The sequence below is a fragment of the Haliotis rubra genome, unplaced genomic scaffold (assembly GCF_003918875.1).
Source record: "Haliotis rubra isolate DU_JTF1 unplaced genomic scaffold, ASM391887v1 Scf8, whole genome shotgun sequence".
Lineage (NCBI taxonomy): Eukaryota > Metazoa > Mollusca > Gastropoda > Lepetellida > Haliotidae > Haliotis > Haliotis rubra.
The window spans coordinates 345,863-368,071 of record NW_025767523.1 but is presented as its reverse complement, the minus strand read 5'-3'; the positions used below and the strand labels follow the sequence as shown (position 1 = coordinate 368,071).

The 22,209-nt window shown below is 37.3% G+C and overlaps 1 protein-coding gene and 1 long non-coding RNA gene across 2 annotated transcripts in view; one reads left to right on the top strand and one right to left on the bottom strand.

Moving 5' to 3' along the window:
- Positions 1–2,896: 2,896 nt before the first annotated feature.
- LOC124261384 (4-aminobutyrate aminotransferase, mitochondrial-like) overlaps positions 2,897–22,209 on the top strand; it is a 29,807-nt gene continuing 10,494 nt past the window's right edge. Inside the window, 5 exon segments of the mRNA XM_046695697.1 lie at positions 2,897–3,085; positions 6,367–6,503; positions 10,283–10,400; positions 11,641–11,690; positions 16,002–16,082. Of these exon segments, the coding sequence (XP_046551653.1) occupies positions 3,010–3,085; positions 6,367–6,503; positions 10,283–10,400; positions 11,641–11,690; positions 16,002–16,082 (462 nt within the window). The 5' untranslated portion in view covers positions 2,897–3,009.
- LOC124261385 lies at positions 5,660–21,073 on the bottom strand. The gene is made up of 2 exons (XR_006894307.1): positions 20,987–21,073; positions 5,660–6,488 (listed from the first exon to the last, which is right to left on the bottom strand). It is a non-coding gene; the product is annotated as an uncharacterized LOC124261385 (long non-coding RNA).

Below are 22,209 nucleotides of genomic sequence, written 5' to 3'. Positions count from 1 at the left end.
ATGGCGTATTTGATTCTTGAGTGAGCGTATGTTGTTTTGTGCAGTAGTCACTAATTAATGAGCTCAGGATTATGTGATTCTCCAGTGAACTAGTGAGCGTCGTTTTACCCCACAGTTTAAAATCGACAAGGTGCATTTGGTACTTCGCGGAGTGAGTGTTGAGTTGCGCTACATTCATATATAACTCACGTGAATGAGTCGGTGCATAAATGGTGTTCGAACGATCGGATTGACCCAGCATAAAATTCAGATTAAAGGAAGCGATACCTCAAGGCTGGAAAACCTAAATTAGCCCGCACAGGTGCTTTTGACCCCAAAACATGGCACCAACGTAAATACTATCACTGACGGGATCCTTTTATATTGGTGTCTGGTTTTTGCTTTAAAGGCCCCTGGGAAACGGTCCATTGATGTCAAAATGGAAACAACTTTCTGTACCAGTGTCCTTACTACAAGACTTCCGTGTGGAGAAAACAGTAAATTAATTATGCGCGATAAAGAAATTTTCGTTAGGGAGCAGCGTTTTGTATGAGTGCTCGATGACGTCCTTAATTTGTTGGGATTCTGAAAAACAAACAATTCAAACCAAAATGTTAGTTTGTGATATCTTCAGGCGGGTTATCTAAATATGTCACAACTACAGAGTGAATCTCTGACATGTGTTTATCAAATCGTCGTTTTCCTTCACATTTCTAAAGACGTACACTCCTTGGCACCCCGTCATAAATATGATGTTATGGCATAGCAGTTTATTCAGAGAAGCACCCGTGAAAATCCGGGTTAGAATTGATCTTCAGTAACCCATACTTGTCGTAAGAGGCGACTAACGGGATCGGGTGCATGGTCAGGCTTGCTGACTTGGTTGACACATGCATGGTATCGTATCCAAATTGCGTAGATCGATGCTAATGATGTTGATTACTGGATTGTCTGGTCCAGACTCGATTATATACATAGCACCGCCATCTACCTGGGACAGGGGTGGATACAGCTTTTTGAGAAAGGAGGGCACACTTCACCGAGTTTCAATCATTAATACATTTTCAGGACAAAAGGCGGGGCGCGACAACCCCCACACCCCCACCCACACACCCTCACACCCACCCCGATCCGCCTATGTAGAATATTCACAGAAACTTATTCAAAGAATTCAGAGAAGCAAACGTGGCACAAAACTGTCTCATTTTGTAACGATGAGAACTATGGTCATATTACGTGAATAAGTGCAGTCATTCTCGAGATTCTGGCATATAATCCTCAAGGAATCACATAGATATCAACAGGATCTACAGCATCTTCTATTCTCCCTGGTATCAATAACCAAGCATTGTCAGTATGTAACCCCCACCAACTGCAGTAACATCCCTGGCCCTCCACCTCATTGACTGTATGAGGCGTTAAATTTGACGTTGAGGATAACAACCAACATCTCTTACAATTAGTGGTGTAATGATTCATTGATAGTATCCATGTTAACATCGTCAACTACGCGATACGAGTGCATCGATATAAAACACATTTAGGCAATGCATCAGGATATTTATATCGCTAGGGTCCATGATACATCGATGTATCGCCACAAGAGACGATATATCCCGCATTAGGAACAAAAAAGGAGTCTCTTTGAAATTCTTCAGAATTTTTAAAACAAATTGAACCTTAAAGGAATTTGTTTGTGTCTGTTATCTTTGTTACATGATCAAAGGAGTTGGTGTATAAGTCACAGAGTGTGAACATTTTACAAACTCTGTGAACTGTAGAATACTTGTCTTCAAGTAATTGAAATATGTTTTAGTTGTTTGACAAATAACACCATTTATTAACAACTATGAACGATGTCTTAGCTTTGTTAAGAAAGAGAACAAAGAGAAGATAAAACTTGAAAAGCAGACTTAGGAGTTTTTTTCAGTGATTCTGAATTAAATCTGAGTTGTTTGTGAAAGCATTGGAGTAGAAACACAACTTCCCAAAGGAAACTTCACTTTCAAATTTATATATATTAGATCAAGATATGTTTGACTGTACTTTCTTAAGCATTAAATGCTGAAACGTTATTAGATGAACAGCTTTTTAAGTGTGTGTGAATGTAACACAAATTCTGCTGTATAACAAATAAAGTTTCAGTCATTTTATCTACAATATCTGTTCTGTACTTAGAAACTGTAAAGTATCGGGGCATGTATCGTATCGCCTCCATTGCATCGTGATGATAATCGTTTCGCGGGTTCCTTGCCAATACCTTAAAGATATATCGTCTCGCCTTAGCAAAGAGGTATCGGGATACATGTATATCGTCTCGCCACTTAGGCCACGATACACATTTCTATTTACAATAGCCCTCAGTGACATGCCAGCATTCACATACCAATATATATAAGCAGTTGTCAGTTGAGGGGGCCCAATATTTGCTAATAAACAATGAAATGAATTGATTCCAAGTTATCGAGCTGTAAGACCAGTTCTCTGAAACTTGATATTTTCTTAATGTCGTTTACGTCATGCTCGCCATTGATCGTAGCATGTTTATATCTCGAATCAATGCATGGTGCACCAGAAGACCAAAAGGAACATAAATGGCCATACGGGTGTTGCGATACGTTTATGCAAGTGTATAATTCATTCAACAATCAAAATGACTCCGAATCATTGCTAAATATAATCCAGTCTGATTATGATTCGTGTGTTCATGGAGAAAGTTTGTGTTTTGATGGCCTTGAATTTTAGAAACAAAATTAACGTACATGCATGAAGATCATTTTACGACGGACTTTTTACCCAGTTCATCTGGAAATTCTGGATCCAACCAGTAATCCCGTTTAAAATGTATCAAATGATCAAGGGGCGATAACTGAAGTAGAGTATGTATGATCATTGATATTTACTTATGCTAAAAACGTGGTAGCAGCGAGCGAGGTTAACTCGAGTAAACCAGTCAACTTCGTATGACGGTCAGTTGCGTCAAGTGTTCAGTGGCGCCGATTGTTGCTGCACAAATTCATCCAATTCGGAATGGCGTCTCTCCATAATGTAGGAAGATCGCTTGCAAGATGCACAGTACAGAATGTTGCGAGAAGGCCGAATATCCGTAAGTTTTCTCTGAGCGCTGCCTGTTTCGATAGCTGTCAGAATCGTTTCTTTGCGAGTCTTTGATTGTCTGTGTAATGTATCACAGGTTTAACATGTAGTAATAGTGATGCACATTGCATGCTGATTGCATAGTGTGTCAGTTTGATGTTATACATTGCGATGCTGTGTTTCCGTCTTATATTCAACAGTTGCCCGTTGTGTAAGCGGTCAACTATTGATTTAATCGTTGCATGGGCGTTCGGTAGCAGCATCACTGAGAATGAAGAATGTTAAGCGACTTGCATCACCCAATTAAACATAAAGTTCGTCGTTTTCTTTCATTCAATTAATTAAAATTTAACATGCAGCTTATGAAAACGTGTCAATTTAAAAAACCAAACAATTACCGTGTCATCAACATTAATATTCTCTTTATTTTATTAATATTTGGCTGTCATTTATGTTAATTTTAAATGTCATTGCACAACTTGTGGTAATGTAATTTGTCCCAAATTGTCATTACTCATATGTTATAAGGGTGAGGTGAGAGAGATTGGTGTTAGGACTGAATCTAGATTTACAGCTAACCACATAGACTAAGGCTTAGTCTCTGAATATATATAATTTTGATAGGAACAAACAAGCCCATTTATATTAAAAAGGAGCCCTAGGGAGACCAGAGATTCAGAACCTGAGGAAATCTAGACTTGCTTTATTTAGGGCTTTAGCACTGCAGAGAGGGCTAGGCAGTAGGGAAATTAATGTGGTTCAGGGACTGTGAGACAGACTACTAACCACACTCCCTCCCCAACCAAGTTTTGTCATTAAACAGGAATGACCAGTCCCTTATTAGCATTATGCATTCCTTTACAAAATTCTGAAATGAGTGGAACATTCAATAATGTGAAAAATTAATATGTCAGGGTTTTTTACATTAAAAGATGCCAGTGGCAGGAAATGCTCTGAACTGTAGACAAAGTTTGATATTTCACTCAACTAACCTGTGTGTTATGCATGTACCTTCCAAGCTATTGTGGATGAGATATAAATCATATTAGGAGCACCTGGATATTCAGTGTTCACATTACCATAACTATTCCACCAAGTATACTGTGTCCCCATTACCATAATTATTCCACCAAGTATACACTGTTCACATTACCATAACTATTCCACCAAGTATACACTGTTCACATTACCATAATTATTCCACCAAGTATACACTGTTCACATTAGCATCTTTATTGATTCTTGAATATGTGCACTCACATCATCAAATAAATATTATACTGAAGAGTACAAGAAACTATACCTCCCAGTTAATTTCTACCATATATGTTTGCTTTTAGATTGAAAATATCTTAAGTTATCAATGCTATTTTTTAAAAATGAACTAATGGCACTTTACTTAATCAGCACTCAAGAAATAACCCTGCTTGACATTAGAATTTAAAAACAAATTGAATCAAAACTTTAAAACTAAAAATAACACACATCTGCTGATTCTTGTCTAATCTTATCTTTAAAAATGAAAGAATTTGCTTTTTTGAACATTTGAAACAGGAAAGCCCATGCAAGTCTACATTATGTGGCAAGTTTAGATTTCCAGTTTTTGAAAATGCAGAAAGTCTAAGGGCACCTTTTCATTATATTTTGTTTTATTATAAACTGTTTTTTTCTGTAAAATATGTTCATTCAGAGAATAGTTGTTAGTCTAACCTTTAGCCAGCTTAATTAATTGTAATGATGGTTTAGATGAAGATGCGTATCACTTAATACTTTTAAGTCCAATTTATGATGATATTAGAACAAAATACATAAAGGAACATTTCTATCAGAATCTAAATGGTAACATATTGTACATTAATGACAAGTGTGGCTATACTGTTAAACATGTATTTGTGTACATATTCCTAGTGATGTATGAAGAAATGTATCCTGTAATGAGGTTGTAACGCACCAGAAATCATGTACTAGAGGCCTATAGTCTTACCTGTTTCATGAATAAAGAATGAGGACTGCGTACAGTATGGGTTTTTTCACTTGTTTTTTTTATTCCATTTCAAGTCAGTACAGTATGTTAACATCTGTCAAGTTAGTTGTCAGCAGATACTTTATCTTTTAGGCAAACAAATAAATAAATAAATAAATAAATTTTTCCCACTCACCTAGATATATGTTGTGACAGGTCCTTGACATAATACACATACCATGACCCACATTTCTTGGTGCAAATATAGTCATGAGTAAGCAGGTCAGGTTTTTGAACCAGGCTTTGTTGCCACCAGAGAATTGACAGGCATATAGGTCAGAGGTCAGTGAGGCCTTGACACTGAGTTGGGATAAAGAGCCTGGTATTTGGGGATTCATGGTTTGAATTGTCCCCTATATGTACATGGTTAATGATCAGGGTCCCATCCACAAAGCATTCATAGCGCTACCACATTCGTCAGCCTATGATAAACTATAGAGTTACGACAGGCCGTAATGTTATGTACGCTTTGTGGATCGGGGCCTTGGTGATCAGATCACAGGAATAAAAACCTTATCAGCAGCAGCAGCAGCAGCAACATCAATAACAACAACAACAATTACAACAATTCTTTGTATTCCTGTGGTCAGACTTGGTGACGGTTGAATAACAGATGGTTTAGCTCGATTATTTCCAGGTGTACATCAGAAAGACAAAATGTTAATATTTTTCAGAGATATTTATTTCTGAAACAAGAAACTTTGCTGGTCAAAATCTAAATAAACTTAGACTTTTCAATTATTTACAAACTTCTGTAATGTTAAAATCAAGAGAACCTACTTTCGTAATCCACAGATTGGTGGATGTACAGTTTATCTGTAGCTTTACATAATGGCTTAATGTTGTATCAGTTTAACATGTTTAAAATGCAGGTTCAGAATGGTTTGTGAAACCCAGTCAGATGTCAGCTCCAGAAATCATTCAGGCTCATTTCCCTATCACCATGGTTCACATATTTTGATGTTAGCACCAAAACTGATGCTACAGAACACAAATAGTCTGAAAAACAGCAAGATTTTAAAAATATCCACAACAAAGCAGTCGTTCAGCTTAGTTTTTGTGGATATGATTCCAGCAGAAGTTAAAAAACCTTTAAGTGTAAATGTAACTATGTGACTCCAACTTAGCAGACATGGCAGCCATATTGAAAATATTGAAATCATCTGTTCAACAATATTTGAACTTCTACCTCTATAAACAATATGAACAATACTTGATCATTAACAGGTAACTGTATAAACTGTATTCTGTGTCTATCGTTTTATCAGAGTCAGTTCGATGTCAGGCCTCTGCTGCTGCTGTGAATGTTCAGCCAGTGGAAGATGAGCCCGCAGCGCCGATGGTGAAAACTCCCATCCCGGGACCCAGATCCAAGGAGCTGTTGAAGGACCTGGAATCAATACAGGTGACCTGATAGGAGGACCTGATAAACTTGGGGGACAATTGAATTCATGTACCTGGGATCGGAAAGGACAATAACATACCCAAACTAGTCTAGGTTTGAGCTTATACTCTGAATGGACAATATGATATGTATCACAACACTTTGTTCAAGATGTAATTAATGCTGAAGATGTCGATTTTCGATACGGGTACTACAGATGTGTACCCCAGGTACATTTCTGTATAAAGAAAGGTACCCTAGTCAAAATCAGAATGCAGAAATGTGCCCTAGGACGATTCCATTCCGCACTGTGTCGTTTTCTTGATCGGAACATTCATACTGTTGTGTTAGATCAGGGATACTCTACAACAGGGATAGGTCACTCGCTTGCTTTCTTTACCATTTGTACTAATTAACGTGTGCCTCGTCATGCTCCAACGCACACAGTGACTTGGTTCGGTCCCAGCGCAACTTCGGCTGCGTTTAACAGTACTTCAGCCAGTGTATTGTACAGGTCGGAATTTTACAATAAATGAATGAATGAATTAAGAGCAAGAATTTTATGTGAATGAATGAAAGAAATTAAGAAAAAGAACAAAAGAAAAAGAACATGTGAATGAATGAAAGAATAAATGATACACCACGGCCATCCCTCCCCAAACATGTTAAAGAACGCAAAACTATCGGTAGAACACGTGTTAACATCAGCTGTCCTTTTCATAAAAAATCTACTTTGAGACATTTTTTTACATTAGTAACTAATTCAGATATCTTATTGCATGTGTGGAATGACATGGGCATTGACAGAATGTTAACTGACACTGTCACAGACCCCTCAAGAACAGAAAGTTTAGAACTATCACAAAGCGTTGTAAACACCTTTCCAGTTTTATCACATACTAAGATCAACAAGAAAGAAAGAAGTTTTAGAACTATAACACTCAAGCATCACAAGCACCAATGGCGTATCAGAACAGATCAGCGATATGTCATATTTTTTACACACCTCAAATACACACTAACAAAAAAAAACTATGTCTATTACTTGCAAAAAACTTTCACCTGATGGTATATTCCCCTCATTCAAATTAAAGGTGTATGTGAAAGATGTTTTAGAACAATAACTAGAAACACTCAAACAACGCCCTGTAGTATTTCAATGGCAGGTCGGCGATATGTCATATTTTTCACACACCTCAAATACACACTAACAATTTTATTAAAATTATAAAACTATTACTATTACTTGCAAACACCTTTCACCTGATGGTATATTCCCCTCATAAAAATTGAAGGTTTATGTGAAGATGTTTTGAACACTAACTAGAAACACTCAAACAATGCCCTGTAGTATTTCAATGGCAGATCGGCGATATGTCATATTTTTACACACCTCAAATACACACTAACAATTTTTTTAAAATTATAAAACTATCACTATTACTTGCAAACACCTTTCACCTGATGGAATATTCCCCTCATAAAAATTGAAGGTGTATGTGAAAGATGTTTTTGAACACTAACTAGAAACACTCAAACAACGCCCTGTAGTATTTCAATGGCAGATCGGCGATATGTCATATTTTTCACACACCTCAAATACACCCTAAAAATTTTTTTTTAGTTATGAAAATATCACTATTACTTGCAAACACCTTTTAACTAAAGGTATATTTCCCTTCTAAAAATTAAACGAATATGTGAAAGAAGTTTTTAGCGATATAATTTAGTCTTTCTTCGCTGTGTACTGAGAACTGAAGCCAGTGAGCTACAACATGCCCACTTGAAACTTTACTACAAAGCTACTGTACTTATACTGACACTAAAAACAAGTATTTGACTTAAAATGAAGTGACAGAATAGGTAACTTATCTTCTACGTGTAGGTTTTCAGTTGTCACAACACTCAGCGTATGTAATCAGCTGTTGAAAATAAACCGGGCTCAATCTTAAAAACTACGCTGCCGCCATATTGGCTGCACTGGTCACATGACGAGCCGAGGCATAGCTTAGGAGCTTTCCGAGGAGTGACCACTCCCCCTTATAGAGTCTCCCTGGTTAGATGCATCTGATTTTTGTTATATAATAAACAACCATGCACAGTAACGGAGATGTCGCGGTGCACAATACCACTCTCAATCAGTTGAACAGGAACAGCAACATATGGTTTCTGTTTTAGATTGCGGAATATTGACTCGTCCGCCGTTATGGGTACTGGTTACATTTCTGTATTTTGACTTTGTTTAGGGTACATTTCTTTTTACAGAAACGTACCTGGGGTATATATCTGTAGTACCTTTGCTGACAACCACCTCTCCAGCATAATTAACAGAATCTGCTTTGATGTAAAATCATGTGAATGGCTTCTAATATTTCCAGCTCTCTAAATTAGCCTTTATCCTCTGATATCATCATCAGTTTCTGTGTGTTTGTTGAGTTTACTTATGCTAAAAATATTTTTAAATGATGTCATATGGTTTTCATCTTGCTTACTGAAGTTTATTTGCAAGTTTGAAATATTCAAAGATGTTTTCTCTTGTTTCTTCACTTGAAGCAATACAGTTTCATTTTCTTACCACTAGTGAAAAGGTTTCATAATAGTGTAACCTTTAGATAAGCTTTCTCCAGACTGCTTTTTCAGTCCTCAAAATCTGGCTTATCTGCGGTCAAAGACGGTAACATAATCACGTGGTAACATCTGGTGATCACAAAATTTAAAAACGGTAAAAATGACAAAGAGTTGGATATGTGCAAGAGATAAGAGTTCAATATACAGTATAAAATAACTCTAAATTTACAGTATTACTGTACTGGAATGTACTGCAGGAGAACTGAACCGCCAGTCTACGTGTGTTTAGAATTTGTAAACATAATTTCCTGTTGAAAAAAGGAAATGGAGAATAATAGCTCTAAACTCTAATAATTCTTACACAAATTAAGTACATTGAATCTAATATTCTAAAATGAATATATTTGTCAATAATTCAAAGCTAGGATCATTTAGAAAATTGTGATAATTGTCCAGACTTTGTGAAACCTCATTGTGTCATTGCTTAAAGCTGTCAAGTATCTCTCTTTCATTGTACATGTGTATTGGTTTGCTCATCCAAGATGTTTTGTATATAATCTATATGTATATGTGTATGTTGCTGAAATGATTTTTTATGTCTGGTGCTAATGATAGTTGCCTGAGTGTAAAATAACAGGTTTTTTTGTGAAAGATTGTGTCTCAAACAGTATGGGAACTCATTTAAGACGTTTAACCATGCTGTTAGTGTAATCATCAACTGGCGCTGCAAACCATTTTGAACCCTGATGGTTACGTTGCTGTTGTTTATTAATGATGGGAAACATTCAGTATTGTTTCATTTGTGTACATGAGGCCTAAAAAAATAATGTTCTGGTTCCGATTACCCGACCGACCCTTCAATTCTTGTGCCAACCCTAGTTTTTTTAAGTGGAATGAATACAATAAGCTTTCAGATACCATTGCTTTTTCCCGGGCACTGACAGACATCGGTCATTCTGATAGAGAAGGTCGACATGATGGCCGCAAGCTTGGTTGAAAAAACAATTACACATTGATACTTTACTTAAAAAAAAAAATGTAAATTTTATTTATAAAAATTCCTACCTACCTACCCTAAATTTTAAAGAGGTGAAATCGGAACCACAACATTTATTTTATTCGTCCAGATTGATACATAATTATGCTTGGCATATTTTAGATGAATGGTGCATGTTATAGATATGCAGAATTACCCAATGTAAATCTCACAAAACATTGGTTTGACTTCCAAGAACTCTGAAGCTGTTCAGTTCTTTGTGGACTATGACAGAAGCCATGGCAACTACATCACAGATGCTGATGACAATGTTCTTCTGGATTTGTACACCCAGATTGCTTCAATACCCATTGGTAAGACAATTTCACTTGATTATGTACTTGTGATATGGAATACATTCTGCCCATTGTCAATATTGGTGATGGATTATTTCTTTACCACATTCTTAGTGTCAATGTACACCTCCAGTTGATGCTAGGAAACAAGTTCTAGACATTCCCTTCACATGCCAGGAAACATGCTCTAGACATTCCCTTCACATGCCAGGAAACATGCTCTAGACATTCCCTTCACATGCCAGGAAACATGCTCTAGACATTCCCTTCACATGCCAGGAAACATGCTCTAGACATTCCCTTCACATGCCAGGAAATGTTTTCTAAACATTCACTTCACATGCCAGGAAACATGCTCTTGACATTCCCTTCACATGCCCATCTTGTTATGCTAATTGTTGCTGCACTTCTGGAGCAATACTATCATCTACTGTAGTGATATGTGTACATTGCATTAACTGATGAATCCTTAAGCTTTGCTTGTTGTACTATGTTACTGAATATATGTGAGCCACTTATTTAGTGAACACCATGGTTCTGTAGTTCACCTTCACAGACTTGCGATTTTAGCTGACAGAGGACCGTTCTTCAGTATCTTTGCAGTATAAACCCCCCTTAAAGCAATTTATTTTTCTGTAGGACTCTTATTTTTCACAGCAGCTCTGTTATGTCCAAGATGCAAGAACTAATCCAATGACAATCAATTCATTAATGATGTCATATGCTTCTAATTTGCTACACCCATTATGTCTTAAATTTTCAAAATGTAATCAAACAGAATATATCACTTTTAAGAAGAATGCCAAATTCTTCATATTACTGTGGTTGTCTGTCATTACAGATGAACTATAGAAATGAAGCATACAGCTTTATGCATAACTTCTTGTTTATTGTATGGAGCAACATTTCGATGTAGATTCTTACACCGTTATCAAGTTTGTTATCCATAAAGTTGTTTGCTTCATTTTTGACTCACCAACTTCTGGAATGCCGATCAAACAATCAGATACACTATAGTGATATGAAAGGATCAGGTGTTCTTAACTTCTTGTGAGTGGTATATAACAACATCTAGAGCAGTATATCATAAATGTCATGTTTTTGATACCTTTTTTCTGAAATTTTTATGCAAATGAAATTTGCTCTTATTTATCAAGAAAGGTATTGAGGTAAGAAATATCCTGTCTTTAGAAGACATTAACAGTGTTTCTAAACCAATCCAATTGCAGCACACTCTGACATTATTTTATGATTTTAGGCTATAACCACCCAAATCTGCTGGCAGCCATGAGGAAACCAGAAAACCTGGTAGGTATCTTGTATATTTCACATAATCATGCTAATCATAGTCATAGTCAGCATTGTTGTTGTTCTTTCAAGGTATTTGTGGGCCGAAGTGGTTGGTAGGTTATATAGTGAAAGCAGTGAGTCAAGAATAAATATGCCAGTCTCTGTTAGCTTTACCTCATAGACGCCTAAGTTGTGTTCGAACTGAACAGCCATTGTGACCAGGTGACTAAAGTACTGACGGAAATGCTAGAAAAATGCTTTTTGACTTATATTTAAAATTCAGAGGTATTACAGTTACTTAAATAACAAATATCACTTCAAGAAACATCTACCTAATGTAGACCGAGGGAATAAATTTTGAGACATGCTCTAAAATGTGTTTTTACTGATGAAAATATCAAAAACTTAGAAAAATAAGGGGTAGTGGGACGTTATTTGATACAAACATTAACTGCCTGTGTTACGTCATCAGCATCCACGGTATCGACAGGTGAAATTGACACCCGAGCACATGCTCGGGCGAGGGGTCATCTCAATAGATGTCTTCTGCAAAATGTTGAATATGTGTACGTATAGTATACGTATTGGTTATGTAAGGGATCATTTGTGTATGTACGAATTACTGCTCATTGGAAAGAATCCTATCACTTGTGTTATCTTATCGACTGATTGTAGAAATGTGCAACGTTTTAATAAATGTTTTGCATGTCAACAGTATATTTAATTGCAAAAATATGGATGTAATTCGGTCAGTTTAATCTAGTTGTGAACATTGGCCAAAGAGTTAACGAAGTCACTGGTGTAGCTTCTTTAGAATATATATATTCTTCTTCTCATAAAGTTTGTAGACCGCCTGTCTAAGCACTCCCTTGTCAAAGTTGTCAACGATGGTTTTACATCCCGGTTTTGCTTTTGAGACGGTCCCTGTCTTGTCTGATGTGTTTACAATATTGTAAACTTGTTGGTAAGACATACCAACAGCTCTACAAGTTCTTTAATAAACCCTTTCTAAACTAATGAAAGGTTTTCCTCTGTCTTTTTCAAGCAGAAAAAACTTATAAACCTTTGCAACAATCGACTGCAAATCGTTGGCCATAGTGGACGCTGTGATAAGATGTGCATGCATGACGGGAAACTTATTTATCAAGACTTAACATTTATATTAATATTTCTTCAATAAAGATTCGATAATTAAGTAAAGTAACACAAACATTCAACATTTATTTGTTTAGGAAAAACGTTAATTCATATTTTTACACCATCTGTATTATTAGCATAAATGTAAAGACTATTTCAGATTTCTGTTGTTGAACACTGAAAAAATCTTAAGTTGCTGTTTTGGTACCAAATTCTCTCCTGTAAACTGCCCTTTAAATGCATGGGAATGTTAAATCGATTGAAATAAAAATTAGGTACACTATAGGCGAGTTGATATATTGACAACATAGTACATTTATCACCTTTATAAAGATATTAAGGCTAAAAAGCATTTTTCTAGCATTTCCGACAGTACTTTAGTCTGTCTCACAGTCCCAGAACCATATTATTTTCCCCAATGCTTAGCCCTCCCTGCAATGCTAAAGCCCTAAATAAAGCAAGTCAAGATTTCCTCAGGTTCAGGAATCTCTGGTCTCACTGGGGCTCCTTTTCAATTTAAATGGGTTTTATGGCTACTATCACAATTATATATATTCAGGGACTAAACGTTAGTCTACCAGGTGACCTGCATTCTGGGAAGGATACTAGGGACTTGTTACAATTACAGGCTACTTTGTGGAAGTGGAACAGGCACCTAGCATTAAGTACAACCATATACCCCTGGCCTGGTATATACTATTCACACTTTGCTAAGGATCAAATCATGGATTCAACAGAAAACTATGATGTGGGGTCAAATTTGGTTTATTGTAAGCATGGATCCTAGGTTTCAGTATATCCTTTCATCTTGTGGATCTCATACCTGCTACTGACAGGTGTTGTGTTCTTGTCAATGACTCGTTCCATGATATGCAAAATGGTTGATTGGTGCCGTGAAAACCATGTTTATGGTTACTCGTGTATGAAGTGCATAAGGTTAGATTAAAGTGGTTGTTTACCTAAAGAGGGGTTACCACATTATTTATCCAGTTTTAAATGGATACAATTTCAAATTATGAATCTACGTTTAAGTACAAATGTGAATTTTTGTGATCCTTAGCAAAGTGTGAGTAGTATATTGTCATCCTTTGTAGATGATATATTGCTGACCACTATGATATACAAATGATATACAAATCATGTAGTCCTGACCTGATATATTGTTATCCTAAGTAGATGATACATTGCTGACCATTGTGATACAGTGTTTGCCCAGATGCAGAAAACCTGCATATTTGACGCACTAAGTATCTCAAATACGCAGTGAATTTAGAAGATTGCGTCATTGTTTGCCAGTTAACTGCTCAGTGCTGATTTAATACCTGACCTGCCTTACCTTGTTTTTTGTTGTTATTAAACAATCACAGTTGGTGTCATGATTAAAGTTCCAAACTGAAGTTGACTCCCAAAAACATGTCCATGACTCCCTCTCATGACACCAGGGAGTCATGATGACTCCTAAATTTTTATGCCTAGGGTAAACACTGGTGATATATTGAAGACATATTGCTAACCGCTGCAATATATTCAAGACATATAGCTAACCGCTGCAATATATTGAAGACATATTGCTAACCGCTGCAATATATTCAAGACATATAGCTAACCGCTGCAATATATTGAAGACATATAGCTAACCGCTGCAATATATTGAAGACATATTGCTAACCGCTGCAATATATTCAAGACATATAGCTAACCAATTGTGTTGCTGCAATATATTGAAGACATATTGCTAATTTCTGCCGGACTGAAACTTTGCGATGCAATATATTCAAGACTATAGCTAACAATATATTGAAGCTGCAATATATTCAAGACATATAGCTAACCGCTGCAATATATTCATAAGACATATAGCTAACCGCTGCAATATATTCAAGACATATAGCTAACCGCTGCAATATATTCAAGACATATAGCTAACCGCTGCAATATATTCAAGACATATAGCTAACCGCTGCAATATATTCAAGACATATAGCTAACCGCTGCAATATATTCAAGACATATAGCTAACCGCTGCAATATATTCAAGACATATAGCTAACGGCTGCAATATATTCAAGACATATAGCTAACCGCTGCAATATATTCAAGACATATAGCTAACCGCTGCAATATATTCAAGACATATAGCTAACCGCTGCAATATATTCAAGACATATAGCTAACCGCTGCAATATATTCAAGACATATAGCTAACCGCTGCAATATATTCAAGACATATTGCTAACCGCTGCAATATATTCAAGACATATAGCTAACCGCTGCAATATATTCAAGACATATAGCTAACCGCTGCAATATATTCAAGACATATAGCTAACCGCTGCAATATATTCAAGACATATAGCTAACCGCTGCAATATATTCAAGACATATAGCTAACCGCTGCAATATATTCAAGACATATAGCTAATTCAAGACATAGCTAATTGCTGCAATATATTCAAGACATATAGCTAACCGCTGCAATATATTCAAGACATATAGCTAACCGCTGCAATATATTCAAGACATATAGCTAACCGCTGCAATATATTCAAGACATATAGCTAACCGCTGCAATATATTCAAGACATATAGCTAACCGCTGCAATATATTGAAGACATATAGCTAACCGCTGCAATATATTCAAGACATATTGATGACCATTACTTTAGGTAGATGATATATTGGTGAACATGTTTTTAAGTAGATGATATATTGTGTACTGCTATGATGTATAGAGAATATATTCCTATGGCCGCTGTGACTGTACATTGTGTTTTAGAATGTCCATTTGAAAGAGAGATGATTTGTTTGCTGGTTTAAAGAACGTTGTACACAGCAGGGCACGCATTAACCTAAATATCATTTTACATGACAATGCAGGTCTCTCCATCAGTGAGAATCAGAATATTTTCAAATGTGGCCATTTTTGATTCTCTTTATTCTATGTTTCCTGTTTCTCACATTCACATTATGTATACTGCAAATATATACACAGATATATTATTCACCCATGATCATCAGATCCTTGCATGTGTAAGGGGCTAAACTCTGCAGACTGCATATCAGTAACTCAGACCTCTTGGTGACAACATGTTTTTACACATTAAAATGATAAGAAATACCTCACTGTTATCATTTCAAAATTAAACAATATTTTTATGAGAGGTACTGAAATATAGCATCCCATCTTTCAGGGGCACTTCATCAACAGACCTGCACTTGGAGTGTTTCCTCCCAAGGACTGGGCTGACAAGTTACGGAATACTCTCTTAACTGTAAGTAATACTTTACTCAGGTTTATATCGTAAGACATGACCAGTGGATTTACTTCTTTTTCAGTCAAATCTTTAGCTCTATCCAATTGTAATAAAAGTTAGTAAGTCATCTTACTTACTTAAGTGAGTAGGTGAGTTTAGTTGTATGCCGCTTCTAGCAATATTCCAACAATATCACGGCGGGGGACACCAGAAATGGGCTTCACATATTGTACCCGTGTGGGGAATCGAACCTGGGTCTTTGTCGTGATGATCGAACACTTTATCCAGTAGGCTACCCCACTGTCCCATCGTAAGAGATTTTTCTGAGTGCTAAATAGTAGCCCCTAGTGTGCAGATTTGAAGGACTGAAAGGGAGATAATTTATTCTGAGTTATAATTGTTTATAATGATGTTTAAATCAATTGCAAAGCTCAAATTACAGTAGGATTGTATTTATTCATGCATTTATCTTATTGTATGCATAATGATGAGGAACTAAGAATCTTAAATCATGAAAGTTAGTAGATGTCCTCTATGCTCTGTGAACATTATCTCCACAGAAAACACTTTGCTAGCTATGTTATAAAGCTGTATAACATATTGTCAGCCATAACAGCTCAGAATGTCCTGTTATGTCTCACACTCTCTGAAAATGAATTCTAGTCTCTGTATGCTTCTCTGACATAGCCAGGCTGAGTGAGGATGATTTTATGCCGCTTTTAGCAATACCCTAGCAATATTATGGCAGGGAATAACAGAAATGGGCTTCACACATTGTACCCATGTAGGGAATTGAACCTTGGTCTAGTCTGACAAACGAACGATTTAACCACAAGGCTACCCCACCGCCCCTGAAGGAGCTTAAGTCTTGTGTGCAAGCTTCACATGATGATCACTCATCATGACATATTTTTGCAAATATTGGGATTTTTGTGTTTTTCTCAGGGAACTCAGAGTTGAAATATTGTTTTATTAAGTAAGTTCACCTCAAATGTATGGCAGCAATGTTCTACAGTATTATATTCATTTTGTCAATTAGTAACATTTTGAAATTAAATTCATATTTGCTTGTACCGTTACACTCAGTATTTATGCGGAAAAGATTCAGTGAATGCAGGCAACCTCTTCTGATAAGTATTGCCATTGACATAAGTGAGTGGGGTAGCCAAGTGACTAAGGCATTCGCTCGTAACATAGAAGACGCAGATACAATTCCCCACATGAGTACTATGTGAAGCCCATGCCTTCGGCTAAAAGCAGGCGTCAAACCATACTCACTCATTCAAAGTGCTGAGTACATATCCCGGTGAGCTACAGTGCTGTGTGCTATTTTTAGCCATTTCAGTTACATCTTGTCCATGTTAGTTCTCACCCACCTGCATCAGCAAATGTTTCCAAAATAATTTTGATGGATGTGTTTCACATCAACCTTAGTTCAAAATAGAATATTTCTTCTCGAGGCAATAATGGCCAATACGATTTGAATGGCCGGACACATCTAAATGTCACAGTCTCCATTATTGGACTCTGTCCTCAGATTTCATATGACCTGCATGATTCAAGTCCAGACACTTTGCAAGACTGACAGAGGATGCTAGAGTGTCGCCAGGCATCACAAACTCCCTACTATTGATCTTCTCAAACCTATCCCTCAAACACGTCTGCTCCTCAAGTGAAGAAATCCTAGGGCCTTTAGATTAAACACAATCAACCAAGAGATTATTGAACATGTGAAATGATTCCCCAATACTGTGAGGAATTTATTGAATTTTTATTGATCTTTGGCTTCATTCTCTCCATACGCTAACGTCCAAGTTTTCGCTGGATCTGCAGAACAGATGCAATTAGATGTTACCCTGCTTTCATTGATTTCCTGCCATCAGCGACAGGTGTTGGTGCCACAGTAAAATTATTTCACTGGAAGAAAGCTGTAGAAGATCATTAGCACAAGGCAATGCTTTTTTTTGTATCGATTCAGGCATTGATTCAACTGTGAATTCTGGATCATGAATCATCTGAATAGCTGTTGTAACAGCCTCGAGGATTTCAAATCCTGAATGCCATGTTAAAATGTGGATGTATCACTGAGAAATGATTGGAATATTTTCTGTATATCTATACTTTTTATATTTGTCAAAGCTGAAATGTTTTCTGTAGATGTAATTGTTTCGCCATACATCAAGGCACACTAACTAGAGAATAAGAAAGATTTGGTGGTGGAATTACGGAAAAGTTTTGGAAATGTACAGATTTTGAGATTGAAAGGGTTTCGCATAGTGATAAGAAAGTAGGCTGTTCAATCTCTTCAGCATATGTGCCATTTCCCATTGCCTTTCAGGTTATCTAACCTTAAAGGTTTGATAGGTGTACTGCTTTCAGTGTGTGAGTGAGTGCGTTTAGTTGAAATACTTTTAAGAATATTCAAGTCATATCAAAGTAAGAAAAGCCAGAATCAAATCCATAAGTTGTACCTTTTGTGGAATCAAACCTACAGCTTTGATGTGATGAGGAACCACTTCAACAACTGGACTCTCCAAACCCCTCCTAAATATCCATGCTTGTCATGAGAACAACCTCTATCTCAAAGTGTGGTTGGCTGGCCCCACATTCAATGGATATGTGCTCATGCTGTCAACCACTAGGTTGTCTGCCCCGTTTGCAGTTATACAGGTTATTGGGTACAAGTACACTCTGGCTTGAAGGAGAGGTCATTCACTCACTGTTAGCATAATAACTTTTAAAGCAAGTCAGCGATTTGCATTCACTCTTAAAGACAGTAGCGGATACTGAGAAACCTGTTAAGATTCAGGTTAGAAATGGTCTTCAGGAACCCATGCAACCCACTGATCCACCATCAATAACTGTCAGGTCTCAAGGTTACATGCCTTTGCAGGGTATGAAACTCCCAAAATATTCAGCCAGACCACAGGGCTGGTTGGATGTAGTGCTTGCCAGCCCTGATCAGAACCTACCGGGCCACAAATAATTTTGGTTTGACAAGCGACGTAGTTTATCATCCATTTGGAATTCATCATTTATTTGAGTGAATTAATAATGATTTATTATCCTGCAATATGATGACTATCTTTATATACATGTCTTAATTTTAAACCGACCGTCGGGCAGGTGAATTTGAGAATCTGCATGTTGACGATTTCTAGTTGTCTGGCTTGTAACTCATAAATCCATAGCCAGGTTTCAGTGATTTGATTCCGTGCCTGAACCTGAATTCATAGAGCCTGGTTTGGGGCCTGTCAATCCTGCGCTCACCTCTTTGACCTTGGATGCCTTGACCAGGGTCAATGGTCGGTAATTTTTGTTTGTTGGTATCTGTGCCACGGTCTGGTAATCGCAAACTGTGAAACATTGAATTTATTGGTTGTTGTGTGATGATTTCACAGTTTCCATCATGCCTATAGCCTGCAGATACTCCTCACATCGTTTTTGAAAGTGAGTGTGAGTGAGTTAGTTTTACGCCGCTTTTAGCAATATTCCAGCAATATTGCGGCATGGGACACCAGAAATGGTAAAAGTGAAACGTGGGGAAATTAATATTACATTTTAAATAGAAGAATCTGGGTCAGCCAGGGCAATAGACATGTCACTGTCAACTTGACAAGGCCATATATGGTATTGTTATTGAATATTTGTCCATAAAACCTTACACATGTTCTGCTCTGTTTGTTCTGATAATGTTATGTCTCTGCTCTAACTGTGTTACACCTAAAAACCTCTACATTCAGTAAACACAAAACGACAGGAAGGTACGTGTATGGGCCATGATGATGACAAAATATGTCAATTATGTCCACTCATACGTGTAAGTGTGACGTGACACAAGTGCAGTATGTGGAACAACTTGGGATATATGAGTGACACACATCTGGACACAGCTTAGTGGTGAAGTGGTTGCACTTGTGATACAAAAACTCCGGCACATGATCAGGAAACAGTATATATTTGTTAGCCCCAAATTAAGCAATGGATAGTTTCAAATTCAGTGAAAATAAATGTTAGTAGTGCTTGGGATGGTGAGAGGTAGAAAACCCTCTGCACTTGCAGATCTCCTGATTGTATGCACTGGCACACACAGGCACACACAGACACAATCAGAGACAAATCCAGACAAAGATGGATGGACAGACAGACAGACAAACAAATGTGCTCTAGAATAAAGAAGTTGACATCCATATATACATGTTCTATCTGACTTTCAACTTCTAAAATGCCTCTCAAAGAAGAGATGGACATACAAAGGGATGGATGGATGGACAGAGAAAGGGATGACTGACATACACACACACAGAGGCACACACAGACACAGACATTCACCCAGACAAAGACAGACAGACAGATGGATGGACAGACAAATGGATGGATGGACAGGTGAATAGAAAGACAAACAGAAATGCACACAGATGCACACACACAGTGACATACAGAGAGACAAAGACACACAGACAGACTCGGTCAGACACACACAGAGTGACATTTACACAGAGAGGAAGACACAGACAAACTCAGTCAGGCAGACACACACATACACAGTGACATACACAGAGAGAGACACACAGACAAACTTGGTCAGGCAGACAGACAGACAGACACACACACAGTGACACAGAGAGGAAAAGACACACAGTGACATACAGGGAGAGAAAGACACACAAACTTAGACACACAAACTTGGTCAGGCAGACAGACACACAGACACACACAGTGACATACAGAGAGACAAAAACACACAGACAGACTCGGTCAGTGCCTCAGTACAGCGTGTAGAGACCTTGATTTTACTGAAGAGAAAAAATCGGTCAAGACATGTAAAGACAAAACTTTTTTAGATCAGTAACATGTTTCAGTTTCTCACAACATTTACATAATCTCCAAAGGGTTTTATGATTTTTATGTCAAGCACTTACCAGGCAGTATATTACCTGTGTTGCAACCGAAAACTTCAACACGTTCAAGGACACCAGTTAAACGGTGAGATGACCCTGACAGTAAGGTTACACTGACCCACAGGTTGCCTTGGTGTATGACGATAATGACTACAGATGAACCCCCGTTCTCTTGAACTTTGGTGTGTCTTATCGCCACTTGTGTCAAACTGACAGTCTGGTCCACGCCCAACTTTTACTAGATTTATTACAATTGTAACCCAGATGTGTCATACTGTTTTTTGTTTTAGTTCTTGTATTCAATTCTCAGCCCTAAGAGTTAAACAATAGTAAAAATTTACTCTAATTAGTTAAAGCCAAAACTTTTTTATGCACTACTTTGCTCGTTTATTTAAAGCATCACATATACCCTACAATGTGTGAAGCCCATTTCTGGTGTCCCCGTAGTGATATTGCTTGAATATTGCTAAAGACGGTGTAAACCCTCAATTGTCAATCACAGATACCCTGCACTCATTATACTGGCTCAGTGTCTTCTTAACACATGTTACCTGTGAAGGTCCGGGTTACAATTGGTCTCCAGTAACTCATGCTTGTCGTAAGAGGTGACTAACGGGGTCAGGTGGTAAGGCTCGCTGATTGGTTGAGACATGTCATCGGTTCCCAATTGCGTAGATCGATGTTCATGCTGTTGATCACTGGATTGTCTGGTCCAGACTTGATTATTTGCAGATCGCCGTCATATAGCTGGAATATTGCTGAGTGTGGCGTAAAACTGAACTCAGTCACTCACTCACTCTTAACACATGTACATCAATGAGGATCTGGTTTAGAATTGGTCTCCAGTAACCTATGCTTGTTGTAAGAAGTATTAACGGAACGGAGTGGTCAGGCTCGCTGACTTGGTTGATGCAGTCATGCTCATGATGTCAATCACTGGATTGTTTGGTTCTCTCTTGATTATTTACTGACAGCTGTCATATAGTTGGAAAATTGCTGACTGGAGTATTAAACAACACAGAAACAAATCTTAAGACATATATATGTAGTAGATATTTACATATTTGCAGAAATCACTTACAGCCAGACAGTTTGATAGACAGAGGTTGTTTACGTGAAGACTTGATAGCTATCATAAACATACCAAAGAACACATTCATATGCAGCTGCAGAACAAGTCTTTATGCTTTAATTTCCATGGCAACAGGTTTGACTTTGACTGAATTTGGTGGTAGTGCTCTGAA